The sequence below is a fragment of the Panthera onca genome, chromosome C1, assembly GCF_046562875.1.
Source record: "Panthera onca isolate mPanOnc1 chromosome C1, mPanOnc1 haplotype 2, whole genome shotgun sequence".
Classification (NCBI taxonomy): domain Eukaryota; kingdom Metazoa; phylum Chordata; class Mammalia; order Carnivora; family Felidae; genus Panthera; species Panthera onca.
This window is the reverse complement of record NC_138346.1, coordinates 193,804,976-193,820,468: the sequence shown is the minus strand read 5'-3', so window position 1 is coordinate 193,820,468 and position 15,493 is coordinate 193,804,976. Positions and strand designations below refer to the sequence as shown.

The following is a 15,493-nucleotide window of genomic DNA, read 5'->3' as shown; positions in this document are numbered from 1 at the left end:
GAACCCACGGACCGCGAGATCGTGACCTGAGCTGAAGTCGGACGCTTAACCGACTGAGCCACCCAGGCGCCCCTCCCCTCCCCATTCTTAACAAGGTCTCTCTAGCCAAGCCTTCCAACTTAGTGGCCAAAAAGCTCAAGGTAGTCCATTTTAGGTATATCTGCGGTAATGGTCTGCTTCTAGATTTTGCTAGATAATAAACCCAAAAGTGACTTTGAAGGAGTATTTGCTCCCAGGCTTCCCAGACTCTCTAGTCTGTGGGGAGAAGCCATTTCTAGACCAGGTAAAAGCAAGGCAGGGTCCAGGGATTTAGCTGGTCTCCTCACTCCACTGCAATCAAATTCCAGAAAGAAAACAGAACATGATTAAGATTTCACTCAAGAATGTGTCTTTATTGAAGAATTTGTAAGAAAAAAGGATGGACCCTCTGTAAAAAGAGGAGATGTTGCCTCCAAACAGCAGGGAGGAATGAGACCTGGGTGGCTTCCCAGAAGTCAGTGTTTGCAGCATGGCTCCCCTTTCCTGGCAAGCACTAGAGTGTGTCACACCATGACTAGTAATTCCTGTCCATCCCTATCAGCCTCTCCTCCCCCATCCCACAACCCTGGATTCCCTACAGCCATTTACCAATGGCTTTCTGAAGGCCCAGGAATAGATGTGGGGTAGGCTTGCCTCTTTAATGGGATCAAACGGGTTTTGCTTTGGAAAATTCAAACAGGAATGTAAAACAGTTGAGCTCTTTCTAGTCCAACCAGAGATGACTGCATCCAACCCCTCTGAAGGGAGAGGGAGCAAAGAGTTTCCCTCCTGAATGTACACACTTGTGGGGTAAATGGACTAGATTGCAGTCTGCTGTTTATTAGCATGGAGAATGGAAACAGAAAAATATGTAACAACCATGTTAAAAGAGTCACTGAGTTCTAGAGGGCAGAGGGAGCTGAGGCTTCTGATTCCAACAAGTGCTCCTTCCTGCTAGCTACCCTGAAGTCCTGGGGATGGTCACTCCTCTCCAGCTGGGAGATTGTCCTCAATCCGCCTGATGAACCTCATCCGGATTTCTGTCACACCGTCTCCTTTCAGGGTGTCCTGGACAAACTTGGCCTCCACAGCCATCTGGACCTGGGGGACAGTGGGAAAATGAAGGGGCGGGTGCCTAGTTGCAGCCTCTGGGGAACCACAGGGGACAGGCTGTAGCTGACTCATCCATGGCAGTCCCAACAAGGGGGCTGGTTTCTCGCAAGGATAGGATTGCCAGTTCGTGTCCCTGTAGAAAGCAGTGGCCCCGATCTGTAAGGCTGACTTAACAAAGAGCACCCACAAATGAGACCTTTACCCAAATAAGCCAATCTGGGAATTTCCTGGGCTTTGGGGGCTGACAGCACTACTATCAGCAAGAATCATCACCATGTAGAAACATCCACCTTGGATCCTATGCTCAGCAGCGTCACATCTCAGGTAGCAAAGTGCTGAGGGGAGCCAAAGGCCTTTCTTTTCTCTCCTTCTCTCATTCCTTCAAACCTTTATCAAGCCCCTACTACATTTCAGGTGTCCCAGGAGGTAAAGAGCCGCACTCACCATTTCCAAGGCTCCCCGTAACACCCCACACAAGAGATTGGAATAAATAAGGGATGAGTGGTTATCGGGAAGTTCCACAAAGTCCACCAAGGGATTATTTTCCAAAATGAGGGAGAATTCGTCACCAGCTGGGCTCCAATTGGTGATGCTTGGAGTGATGCCCAAGTACATCTTGAACGCCACCTGTCAGGAACACACGACAGCACTATGTGGAAGAGGAGTAGGGACCGCACACCAGGGAAGGTGATGGGACTGGCAAAGGAGAACTAAATGGCTTGGGAACAAAACTGTGGCCTTTGCAAAACACTGGAGTTTTAGGCATTCAGGGCAAAAAAGACAAAGCATCTGTGCACAATTCCACACCCCGCTCCTTCAAGGCGTCATACAATTAGGCAACTTGCTGCCCACCTACACTTCTTCTGACGGGGTGGCTTCTCGGAACCAGCACATGAGAGGCCCGGTCCACTTCCTCGTCCTCTGTGCTACCTGAATCCTTCTTGAAAGCAAGTATGAGTCACTGTGGCAGAATTACTCTGAAGACATCCTTCCCTCTATCCACCCTCCTGATTCCAAACCCTCACACTGTCTCTTCACTATCAGCTCTCTGTAGGATTGGGGCCGGCATGCTCTCCAACAGAAAGAACCAACCTTTAGGCAACGGACGCCACAAAGCTAAAGGCGTTTTATCACTTATTATTAATTCTACCATACGTAATGTTAATATTATCAATAGTGACCATTTCCTATAAGCACACTAAGTTAAGTGTATTCGTTTTAATTGAATGCTCATGTTCATTATTTCCTTTACTTCTTACAATCACTCTGTGAGGCAGCTCTTATTTTCCTTTTTTAAAGATGAGGTAAGTGATAATTAAAAGGTTAAAAGCAACTTACCCTTAACTGGTAAGTACTGGAGCCAGAATTTGAAGCCAGGTTTGTCTGAATCCAAAGTCTGTATTCTTAACCCCCAGGCTGCTCTGCTACATCTTCACAGTCAAGGAGACCTGGCTTTGACTTCAGTGGGGCTTTCATCCACACAGATGATCCCAACCACTCTTCCCTTTTCATAATCTGTGCTATTCCCAAACCACCAGGAAGACTCCTTTGACCAGACAGCTGCCTAACTAGTATTTTGGAATACTAAGGGCCTCTCTAAGGGAGATGGAGAGTGTGGTAAGCAGTGCCTCCCAATGACATCCCTCAGCACAACAAGGTGGCCCAGGATAATGACCTTGGCGATGACGTCTGCAGTTTCCCGAAAGTCGTGGCACCTTCCAACATTTGACCGTGCCAAGAAATCTTCTATCAGTCGGACTCCAATGTTATAGCCCCTGGGAAGAAAATAAGAGAACAGACTGTATTATGGAGTGTGAATGTCTTATGTCTGAACATAAGGCTGCTGGTGGTAAAGGGAAAATAGGGGACAATTCCAAAACATCTCAATACATGAGCTCAGTGGAAACTGTATCCAAAATATTGGTTACAAAAGAGAATCCTGTTCTGGGCTCTAAAGGACCATGCGGATTGTGCACTAGGGAGCCCCATTCTTGTCCCTCCCGCAGAGCAGCTCACTCACATTTTATCCAGCTGTTTATTCACATCTTCATCATTTTCATAGTCCTTGCATAGCTGGGTGACCAGGGCCCCATAGGTAAGGGTGAAAAGCTCAGAGCTCTAAAAGACATTCAAAAGACAGTCAGAACCAAGATGCACAAAAAACAAAGTTTAGTGAGTCTAGATCAGCCTCAATGCAGCTGTCAGGATTCAAAGGAAGGTCATCCGTGTATGGTGAGAAAGAACATCCTCCTCTATGGAGTGCCAACGAGTGTGGCTCCCCAGGGTCAAGGTGGCAGGGCTTCAGCCAGACCTACTACAGAACAGGTTGTAGAAGGCACTTCATGCATAGAGGAGTCACTCTTCCAACATATCAAGGTGGGTTTCTGCTAACCCAGGACTCCACCACAACCGCCAAGCTAAGCTTGGGTCACCAGAATCTGGGGTGGGAGCAGCAGTCATCCACTAGATACCATGAAAGACAGACCTGAAACAGACAGTTACAGATTAGCTTCTGTATGTTAGCAGGTGTGACCAATGGCTTCTCTACACCTAAGAATATCTGGGGTGTCCTGGCTTCAACTCACTCCCAGCGCCCCACCCACGAGCAGCAAGGACCCAGGGGCCTTGTCTGTGGGGAGGAAAGGAAGTCCTAGACAAAGTCCGCTGCTCTGATAATCCCCCTCCTAAGTCACCAAAATGAGGAAAAATAATGTTCCTCTTGACACAGAGCGAAAATGTTTCCAGGAATGGGGTCACTCTGAAAGGAGTCCAATCTTTTGTGTACCTGGAACACAGCCCTGATCTGGACTGGTTTCTACTACAACCACAGTTAAAATCACAGAATCCCTGTCTCAGATAAAGACTCCTGTCACCTACCTACCAAGAAACAGAGATGTGGAAGGGAAAGGATGACAAATGCCATGACTACAGAATGAAAGCAGGAGGTCAGGAGCTAAACACAGTGAAGAACATGCTAACAGCACATCTGGGGCAATGGATCCACACAGAAGGCAGGCTGAAAGATCAAGTCAGCCACCCAACCGCTCCCTTCTGAGTGGAAGCTCGTCATACTTGGGGCAGAGCACCTTTCTGTCCTCAAGTCTTCTGGGGAAGAAAGTCCAAGTAATGTTAAGGCCCAGGCTCTCAGGACCTCAGTGCTCCTCACCTCGTCCCCCTGGCCTGGTGCTGAGGTCACTGCAAGAATGATAATGTGAGCCTTCTGCTCACATACTGCCTTCTACTTTTCATAGTCTCATTTTCCACCCCACCATAATTCTGTAAGGCAGAAAGGGCAGGGATTAATCTCATTTCAGAGATGAGGAAAACTGAGACTCAGAATGATTAAGTAATCTGCCCAAAGACAAACAGCTAATTATTGACAAAAGTAATTTTGGGAGACAAAAAACAAGAGTTTCTAAGCCAATATTCACTCTACCCACTGTTCCCCATAAGTTCAATATTAATAGCCCCCCTAAAAAATAACAAAAAACTTACCTGCACTAGAGAGTCAGAGAATCAGTTTCAGAACCAGGAGGCTTTTTGAACTAAACTAAAACAGTCAGATCAGGGTGTCTCCCAGAGACCATTTACCAAATATGGCAATTAAGGGGAAGCTATTAAGGAGGCCAATGATTTTTTAGTAAAGTTACAGGTTTGGCACTAGAATGGCTTGGACATGAATGGATGGAGACAATCCAGCAGTTACCAGTCTATCGAGTTGGCACCACTGCATTAAATCAGGAGAGCTTTCCTTCCATTATTAATGAGCCTTTGGATAGAGACTCCAATGGCCTCAGCCCACCATAATGCCAAGTAACATGCATATCACAATGTTATCAAGCACCTTATACACGCAGCAGCCCCCAATTTACCAATAAAAAAAATCAAGGTTCTAAACAGATCTGTCCATGGTCACAGAATCAATATGCCTGGGATTTGGGAATGAGATTCCTGGCCCAGGTTCTCCACACTCTCTCTTAATTTGCAATTCTGTCTCCATCTCTGATTATGAACCAAGCCCACTTGAACAGTGTGCAATGTAAATACATCACTTAAAGGTCTTCATACTTTAAAAATAGGAGTGGAGCTGTCGCACAGAAAAAAGTCATCCATTCAATGTCTACTATGTACCAGAGATTATCTAATAGGAGGGTGATACATAATAAATTGAATAAAATATATGGTTTGCCAGATGATGATAAGAGCTATGGACAAAAAGCCAGCAAAGGATACACACACACAGAGAGGGAGAGAGGGAGAGGGAGACAGAGAGAGAGAGACAGAGAGAGAGAGAGAGAGAGAAAAGGGGAGGGAGAGAGAAAGAGGTGTCAATTTTAAATAGGATAGTCAGAGAAGGCCTAGTAAGGTGATATTTGTGCAAAGACCTGAAGGAAGTAAGGCTATGCCATGAAGAAACCTGGGTGAAAAGATTGTAGGAAGCAAGTGCAAAGACACTGACATGGGAGTATGTCTGCCATGTTTGAGAAACAGCTAAGAGACCAATGTGATTTGACAGGAATGAATAAAAGAGAAAACAGAAGAGGAAGACAGGTTACTGCTGACCTGGGTTTTCAGTCCTTGTGACCCTTACGACAAAAGGTTTCATGGGACCTTAAAGGTCAGCTAATTCAATTGATCCAACTTCTTCATTGAACATAATAACCACATTCTCCTTCCCAACAAAAACATGAATCTCTTCTGCAACATTTTTAAGTGCTTTAATTATGTTTAGTAACAAGGGCCATTTACATTTATAAAATCTTCAGAATGCCTTTCATTAATCCTAATAACAACCAGGAGTTTAGCAAACATCATCCATCCCCATTTTATAGGTGACAGGTTAAGTAACTGAGATTCAGTCTTCTTAATAGTTGAGCACTGTCCTGTAAAAAGTTATGTGATCGAAGCCATCACTTAGTATTTTGGAACATCAGTTTTTTTTCACATCTGTACAATGGTGACAATACTATCTGCCCTCGAGGGCTACAATGAGATATATATAGGGCACCTGCTGCATAGTACCTACACAAGAAGTACAGTACCTACAAAAGAAGTAGATGCTGTTATTTTTTATTCTTTTTTTTTTTAATTTTTTTTTTTTAACGTTTATTTATTTTTGAGACAGAGAGAGGACAGAGTATGAACGGGGGAGGGTCAGAGAGAGGGAGACACAGAATCGGAAGCAGGCTCCAGGCTCTGAGCTGTCAGCACAGAGCCCGACGTGGGGCTCGAACTCACGGACCGCGAGATCATGACCTGAGCCGAAGTCGGCCGCTTAACCGACTGAGCCACCCAGGCGCCCCTGTTATTTTTTATTCTTAAACTAGTTCTCTGTAGTGTGCTATCAGAGAGTATCCTGAATTGGTTTGAGGGAGATTTTTGAATCAATATAAAGAACTTTGTAATAACTAATAAGGCAAAGAGAAAGAATAATGGGTTTATGGGGCACCTGGGTGGCTCAGTCAAACCTCTGACTCTTGGTTTTGGCTCAGGTCATGATCTCGTGGTTGGTAAGTTCGAGCCCTGCATCGAGCTCTGTGCTGACAGTGCAGAGCCTGCTTGGGATTCTCTCTCTCCCCTTCTCTCTCTGCCCCTTTCCTGCTCATGCTCTCTCTCCCTCTGTCTCTCTCTCTCTCTCAAGATAAATAAACTTTAAAAAATTAAAAAGAAAGAAAGAAAGAAAGAAAGAAAGAAAGAAAGAAAGAAAGAAAAGAAAAGGAAAGAGAAAGAAAGAAAGAAAGAAAGAAAGAAAAGAAAAGGAAAGAGAAAGAAAGAAAGAAAGAAAGAAAGAAAGAAAGAAAGAAAGAATGAATGAATGAATACTGGGTTTGTAGTCAGAAGACCTGATTCTGAGTCTGGACTGCCACTTACTAGCTGTGGGATTTTAGGTAAGTCACTTTACTTTGCTAAATCTCAATCCCCTCACACAAACACGGGTAACAGTAAAATCTGTCATGCTGGAGGATCTAATGAGATAACGGACTTTAAATGCTTTGCAGACCAAGAAACCACAGAATAGCCAATACGATCTCCAAGTACTATAGGCACAACCTGAGCAGAGCAAGTAAAGCCAAGCCCTACTTCAGGTGAGCTACTGTACTTGATGGTTTTCAAAGCCTTTTCAGTTAGTGCCCCGGACAAACAAATCTTCCTAGGGGGGCCGATCTTTGGAGCTAATGCTCCAAGAGTCACATTTACTATTTTTATCAACACAAATAATTCAGTGTGACTGCCCCAAGCAGCTGGGAATGAAGGTCAGTAACAGGAGGGAGTTGATCCCTCTCTCTTACCCTCCGGCCTCCTGTATGGAGATTCTGAGTGCTGCCACTGAAGTAGTAACCCACCTGAGCACTAGACAATACAGCCACTGGGGTTGGGTTACTAGTAACACAACACAAAATAAAGTTGGGTTTGACTGTCCATGGAATTCAAGAACCAAACACTGTACAGATACATAAAGGCTAATATCTGTACAAACAAGGATGCTTGCTAGCTGACATTTACCGAGTGCCAACTGTGTTGAGGGGACTGTCACACTGCTAGCTTTTCATGCATGATGTCAATGAACTCTCAGAACAACCCCATGACAGATACTATTACTACCCTTTCGAATCTATTTTTTAAAGATGGTGAAACTGATGCTTACAACAATGAAGGTCACACAGCAAGTAAGCAATTAGGCCAGGACAGTACTACACCCCTGTGTTGTATACTTTTCTGCCTCTCTCATAGCATGTGCTTCTCAAGGTCAGGGACTAGGACTGCATCTCTGCACTTCTCCCAACACCTAGCACAGAGCTACCCATATAGTTAGGGCTCAGGAAAAGTTTGCCAGATACATGGGCTGCTTCTGCTCGCACAGACTAAAAGCAGAGGTCTAGTTCTTTGGGTATATTAATCATTTAAGTCTTGGAGGGTTTAAGTGGGAACACAGTAATTAGCAGAAGGTTGGGCCAACTGGGAAGAGGGCTGCTAGAGGGAGAGACCTCCCCCAGGAGGAGAGGAGCATACCAAAACCAGGTGGCCAGCAAGAGGATCATGTGACAGGCCCTTAAGTAGGCACCAGCAGGAAATGAATGAGAGGGTGCCCCAAACCTTCATGTCATTCATTCACTAAATATTGATTCCCTAGAGCCAAGCATCATCCCAGATGCTGGGAACAGAGCAATGGACAAAACAAATCCTTGCTCTGGTGGTTACATTTTCATGGGGAAGACTGAAAAGAAACAAGTATATAATTTATAATGGAATAGCGCCATGAAGAAAAACAGAGTAGAGTACGAGGACAGAAAACTAGTCAGGTAGTCAGGAAAGGTCTCTTCAGAGGAGGTGACATTTGAGTAACTGCGAATGAAGTAGGGAGTAGCTACATGAGGGTTAGGGTTACTCATTGGGGGAAGGAAGTTCTAAGCAGAGACACTAGCAGTTGCAAAAGCCTTGAGGCGGGAGTGTGCTGCTCCCCTCCCTAATTCTCCCCTCACCAAAGCAGAATGAACACGGAGGGGGTTGCTGCTGGTGTTAAGGGTGGAACCTGGAGGTTCCTGTTTAAAATGGTATTAAAAGGGCACCTGGGTGGTTCGGTCGGCATGGAGCCTGCTTCAGAATTTCTGTCTCCCTCTCTCTCAATATTTAAATATAAACAAATAAATAAAATGGTATTAAATATTTCAATAGGGATTTCAGGTTTAAAAAAAGTACAAAACAAAACTAAGATATGAAAACGAAGCATCTCCTCATATCTTAGGAAAAGAGGAAACAAACATTTCATGTCCCATACATTGTACACTGTTATCTCACTTAATCTTAAGTAGGCATCATTGTCCCCAATTTATAAATAAGGAAATTGAGGATCAAACAAGACTTGAGAATTCCAACAATGTCCATGCTTCTTCCCCTACATGACAGTTTCCTAGTAAAATATACTTTTTTTCTTTTTAAGTCCTTAATATTTTCTCCAAAACAGGAATTCTTAACCTGTGATCCATGGAGGATCTTCAGGGACCCACAAATCCCCCCAAAATGTAAACAAGTGTCCATGTACATGTCTGTCAATTTAACATTTCTGGGGAGGGGCACCTGGGTGGCTCAGTTGGTTAAGTGTCTGACTCTTGGTTTCAGCTCAGGTCATGATCTCATGGTTTGTGAGTTCGAGCTCCGTGTAGAGCTCTGCACCATTAGACATCTCTCTGCCCCTACCCTGCCCATACTCTCTCGCTCAAAATAAATAAATAAACTTAAAAAAAAAATCTCGGGAGGAGATCCATTGGTATCAGCAGCTTCTCAAAAGGCGTCTGAAAAAAAAGTCAGGTACTACTTTGGAGTGTTAGGGCCTCCTGTGGCCCATTTTTGGTGGCTGTTCCTAGTGTAAGATGCCAAGGTATAAGGGATGTTTAATCACCCCACTAGAGCTGAGTGTCAACAAAGGGCCCCTGATTGAGTTTCCAAATCGGGAAAGAAAGATAGCATGGGCAATTCTGGAGGAGGGAAGAATATGGCAAAGAAAAACACCTGGCAAGAGGTCCCCTTAATTTGGAGGAAAGCGTCATCTACCTTACTTTCCAGGTCAGGCTGCCACCTGCAACCAAACTTTACCAGACTACATGGTGTCCCACTATTCCCAGGGCAAGAAAGGAGTCCCCCCGCCCCCCGCCCCTCACCAGAGAGGTACCACTTACTGCCACCCTGCCTACTCCTCCAAATAAAAGTTCCTTTCTGGCAGGATCAGTATCGGAGCATCTCTTACCATCCCCAGAGCACAGTGTGAGAGACAGTAGGGCCCAGTAGTCTGAAACTTGGAAGTTCTACAGAGACATGAGTTCAAATCCTAACTCTTCCTAGATGTAAATTTGGGGAAGTTATGTAACCTCTCGGAGCCGTAAAACTGTGGTAACATTATCTACCTGAGAGAGTTACTTAGCGAATTAAATGACACCGTGTACGTAAAGTGCCTGGCTCCGTGCCTAACACACAGTAAGAGAGCAATAGTGGTAGTTACTATTACCGTCGTCGCTGTTGGTCTAGCACACGGCGGCTCTCAGGCGTCGGGGGAGGGATCTCTGAGCTACTCCAGCGGCCCTGCAACCTGCTTCAGGCCCGGGACGTCCCCGGCGTGACTCTCCCCTCCAGGCCCACAGGCAGCCCCCTCCTCCTTCCTTCCTGCGAAAGCACTTTGCGCTCATAGGAGGCCCTTTTCCAATTGCGCCCCGCGCCGGGCCCCTTCCCCAGAACGCCTCCATTCCGCCCCGCTCGCCGAGGTCACGCGCTCCGAGTTACCATTTTCTTGCTCTCGGTGCCACGGTTCGCCTGCCTAGACATGGTGCCGGCCGCCGGACCCCGCCTCGCCACAGACCTGCTCGGCGACCCCTCTGGACACCGCTCCACCCAGCCGCGGCCCCTCAGCCTTCGGGACTGACCGGCACCAACTCACCGCGCCTGCGCGGCCTGCCGCGGGGCACCACGGGACTCGTGGTCCGGCGGATGAGGATAATTCCCGCCCAGTAAACGTCAGACTACAACACCCAACCGCTCCGTTGGCAGCCCCGCTGGACTACAAGTCCCAGAGTGCTTCGCGCGGCTGACTCTCTTAGAGCCTGGCTCCCCGAGGGCTACATTATAGCCGCTGGGTGGCGTCCGGAGCTTGCGGGAATCGTGCGTAGTCCACACACTTCCCTTCCGCCCACCCCCTCACCCTCACAGATGCTCCGCAAATTCCTCTCTTGTTGGGTTGGTCTTGGAAAGTCCCCCTTTCGAACTAGCTTCTTCCGCTCTTGCTGCAATTCAGAGCCAGAAGCTCCCAGGATGTCCCAGAAAACTAGCTACGGCTCATACACAAATCTGGCTTCTTACTGCAAAAATATTTAATGAGAACCTATGTGCCAAGCATTTCACTAGTGGTTTTTTTCAAACTGTCATTTGTTCCCAAACTCCAAAAGCAGCCAGTACCTGCATCCTACCACTGTGGCCTCATGATGGAATATCCAGTCTGTTTGCTAAAATTCAGGTCACTTTGTCTCCCTCCCCTTCCCCAAGAACTACACTGCCTGGTCCGTGGAAAAGAAAGATCGCCAGCGTTGGTAGCAGCCAGTCCCGGATTTTAATCTCAGCTTTGCCATTTTAGGCAAGTTGCTGGATCTCTTTCAGTTGTTGTGAAGATTGGTGAGACACAAGTGCAGAGCACTTGGTCACAAAATAAATGTGCATTCCCTTTCTTCCAGACACTCTCTAAAAACAGCCAACAGGTCCCAGAAACACCAGGGGAATGTGCTGGCCACACCCTCACCATCACCAGGGGAAGTCCTACAGTCCCTGACCATAGCTCTTCGGTTTCAGCTCCAGCCATCCCCTCTGGCCGGTCAGTTGTAAGCAGGCTGGCCTGGGAGTCCCTGAGCACCCTCTCCTCACTTAAGCCTGGTAGCCTGACTCTGTAAGCAGCTGCATTCTAGCCCCTAGCTTTCACCATGACAACCAGTCCGCCCAGACGTGAGCCAGCCTGGCTGGGGAAGACTGGGGAGGCCCAGGCTGCTCCGGCTAAAGGCCAGTTCCCAAGATTCTCCCAGTCTCTCCCTCAGGGTGCAGGACCAATCGTTATTATACCCTTCTCCCTGTGACAAAGACATTCTGGGGCCTCCCTAGAGGCAGTGACCTTTGACTCTCCCTCCTGTGTCAGTGCCTTGGCTGAGAGTTCTGGGAAGGAACTGGAGGTCTGGGCTGTGGCAGGGGAGGAGGCAGGGGGTCAGCTAGCCCCCAGCGGCCAGCGCAGCCAGGGAAGAACCTCCTGCATTCCCAGGAGAGAGGACAGCTGAGGTGAAAGCTGCAGTTGGCTGGTCTGTCTGTCGGTCTGGGCTCCTCCCTGCCGGCTGCCCTTGGCTGCCCACAGAAACCTGAGTCACAGTCACGGCCAGCCGCCCGACCCCACCCAGACTGCTGTCAGGCAGGGTGGTTCTGGAGAAGCTGAAGGCGGAGCCTTTCCCTGCCCATCTTATGACCTCTGAGATTCTTCTTCTGCCTGTGACTGCTCCTTTTGGTGTCTTTTTCTCTGGGACTCCTCCTTCCAGTGGCACAAGTCCTGAATTAAGGATGGGGGAGGGTCCATTTTAAGCTGATTTATAGGGTCTCCTCCCTCACTCAGATGTGAACCTAAACCTCCTTAGACAGCTGCTCCAAGGGCTCTCGGTACAGCTCCCATCATTCCCAAATCCCAATCCTTCTCAACCACTGCTCAGGGCCAGACATCTCAGAACACTAGGCACCTACTCCTCACCCTTGTCTCCTTCTCCCTAGAAAAGAATGTAGCAGGGACAGCTTCCCATTCCTAGCAGGGGCTCTAGGCAAAGACCCTTCCCAGGAATCCCAAACAGTGAGCCTGTTCGGTCCTGTATCTGAGTTCCTCCCCCTCCAGTCAGTCCCTGTCCCTTCCTGTCTCCAAGCTGGTGGGAGGGAGGCCTTATTGCCGCTGGTGTCACCACTGACCTTGAGGACATTCCCCACCCTCAGCCTCGAGGAGTGGGCCTGGAGGGCTCCCCAGGAGAGTGGTATGGGTCTCTAACCCATTCACCATGCTGTGCCTTGGGGTGGGGTGGGAGTGAGAGTCTGGTGTCTGTTCTCTCTGCTGCCCCCAGTATGAGGCCCCTCCCACTTCCTATTTTGTGAGTGTGGAGGCAGCCTCCTGGGCCTTCCTCCTGATTCATATCTCTGTGTCAAATCTCCCAGTGATTTCCTTCACCCCTCCATCAGTTTTGTCCTGGACCCTGCCCCACCAAACCCAGGAGGTTGTAAATGCTCTTGCTCTGCCCTCCCCCTGGGGGATCGGGAAGGGGACTTATTTCTGATCCCTGCCCCCTAGCTCAAGCCCAGCCTCGTGGTGAGAGGAACAGCTCATTCGTGCCTGTTTCCGAGGAGGAGGGACTGCCCTGGGTGGTAAGGGAGTCACAGGGGAGCCAACAGAGTTCCTTGCCCCTCACCAAAGCGGGCAAGGCATCCTATTGGGGCTTCAGTCCTTGATATTTCAAGTATCTCACTTCTTCCTTCTCTGGGATGTCTAATATATGGGGGTAGAGGCACGTGAGGCTCCCAGATGCTGTCATCCAGCCCCAAACTTGGAGAGACACACATACTCTAAACCTTCTCAGTTGCTAGCACTTGGGACCTGCCAGGGATCCTGATCAGTCAGGGACTAAATGGAGAGGAGCCCACTCCATCTCTCCGTTTGTTTGCTTTGACTTAATCACAGGACACTGGTGCACGCACTCCTGGTTCCCCTTAGCCATCCTCCCAAGACTCATCCTGGACCCATCAACTGTACAGGAAGCCTTCTGGGGCTGGCTGGGAGAAACGTCCATCAGGTTGGCTAACTCCCAGATGGTCTGCTGGTCCCCACCACTAGCATCTTGTGAGGGGGTACGGGCGCCTCCACCCTCAGTCTAGAGAAGAGTTCCTCTGCGTTGGCACTGTCGACATTTTGGGCCTAATGATGCTTTGTTCTGAGCATTGTAGGATGTTAAACAGCATCTCTGGTGTCTAAGAACTAGATGCCAGTGATACCCCCAGTTCTGACAACCAAAAGTTCCCCTAAATATTGCCAAATGTTCTCTGGGGGACAAAATTGCCTCTGGTTGAGAATGACTGACATAGGCTAATACCACACACTGTCTCTTTGCCATGAGTTCCTCAAAGTCAGTCCCGGATCATTAGACACAATAGAGAATTTCCAGTTCTAAAGCAGTGCTCACCCCTCCCCTTGCAAACTTTCACGACTCCCCACGGTCGTCATCTACATGATGTCAATTGGCATTCAGACCCTCTTATATAGACCATCCCTGGCCTCTCTTTTCATCTTTAGCTACCGTTTATTTCCTCCTCCACTACTCTTGAGGTCTAGCTAATGAAGGTATCTCACTGTTCCCACCCTCACTGAAGACCCAGGTTGTTCATCCTCAAGATCTACCCTAGAGGGCTCTCCCCCTGTTGGGTTTCGTTCATGAATCCTGGCTCAGGGTAGGCCTGTTCAATTCTGGAAAATGCAGGCCCTGAGGCCTCTGACCTCATAAAGAGCAGTCCTGGACTCCATCATCCACATGGTCCCCTCACTTTGCAGATGGGATGGCTGACAACAGAGATCTGCTCCTCCTCCTAGTCTGCTTTTATGCTTAAAACTCCATCATCATCATCATCATCATCATCATCATCATCATCATCTTTATTTATTGCACACATTTTATATGCCAGGCTCTGTGCTAAGCATCTCATTTGCATTGCCTTATTTAAACTTTACAATGACCCCATGATACCTCATGGTACTATCATTTTCCTGATTTTATAGGCGAGCAGACTGGGTTTCAGAAAAGTTAAGACACTAGCTTAACGTCAGCAGCTCCATTTGCAGGCTTTCCATCATCATCATGTTCTAATGATTTGGGGCCAGAGGGAGCACTATTCCCTCCCCCACCCTTCCAAGAGAGTTTAGGTCCCCAACTACTCACTCCTCCTAGTCAGGCTGCTCCCAGGTTGCCTGAGACCCAGACCCTTTTGTCCCTCAACCCCCCTTGAAATGGCTGCTTTCTGGAGCTGTTCAAAGAAGAAGACACTGGCGGGAAAGAGGGGCAGGAGGCTTGCATCTCACTGGACCTAATCTCTGGACAATGGAGAACCAGAGAACTGACCTTCTGGAGGTCAGGACAAAGGGCAGGGAGGGGGTGGCAGGGCTCAGCTGTGCCTCCTCCTTCCTCCCCTCTGTCAATCCCTGCAGCACCATCATCGATCCACCTTTCCCAGCAAGCTCCCCCCTCGCTTCTCAGGCTGGCCAGACTTGGCTTGAGGCCCCACCTCCGCTGGCACCAACAAGGGGATTGGGGGATCCACCGCGAAGAGCTTGTGAGCAGGACTATTTGGGGGAGGGGAGTCAGAAGAGGCTTACTGCCTCCTCGACAGGCCACAGGGAAGAAAATCCTTCCGGGGAGATCGGAGGGGTCGCCCGATAGGGGTGGGGGAGGTTCAGGGCCAAGACCACCCAGTTTGGAGCTGGGAGGGACCCAGCAGATTAGAGACCTGAGTAAAGCATTGGTGCAGGCCTGTAATTACCCCTGAGGAGCAGGGAAGACACCAACCATAGGATACTGGAGGAAGGGCAGCAGCAAGGTTCCGGGCCTCTCCCATCCCAGCCATCCCCAGGAGAGAGAAAGCAGAGTCCTTTTAGGGGTCTCCTTGGGACCCTCCTTCAGGTCTCTCCACACCCCCGGGGTGGATTTGGTTTGAGGTGGGGTTGGGGGAGAATTTGGATTTGAAGCTAGCGCCAAGGCCCCGGGGCCCCGGAGCCGGAGCCTCCAGGTTCCAGGGTGGGATTGGGGGCTCCCATGCCCGCTCCCCT

General features: G+C 48.5%; 1 protein-coding gene across 2 annotated transcripts; it reads right to left on the bottom strand.

The window, feature by feature from the left end:
• Positions 1–365: 365 nt before the first annotated feature.
• On the bottom strand, positions 366–10,579 carry TRAPPC3 (trafficking protein particle complex subunit 3). Of its 2 annotated transcripts, XM_060625817.3 has the most exons (6): positions 10,405–10,579; positions 10,133–10,287; positions 3,152–3,249; positions 2,807–2,906; positions 1,576–1,758; positions 366–1,119 (listed from the first exon to the last, which is right to left on the bottom strand). In XM_060625817.3, coding segments are annotated over exons 3-6 (405 nt in total). In that variant the 5' UTR covers positions 3,154–3,249; positions 10,133–10,287; positions 10,405–10,579; the 3' UTR covers positions 366–999. The 2 variants fall into 2 exon arrangements, with proteins under 2 accessions (XP_060481800.1, XP_060481799.1); XM_060625816.3 differs by lacking the exon at positions 10,133–10,287.
• Positions 10,580–15,493: the final 4,914 nt, after the last annotated feature.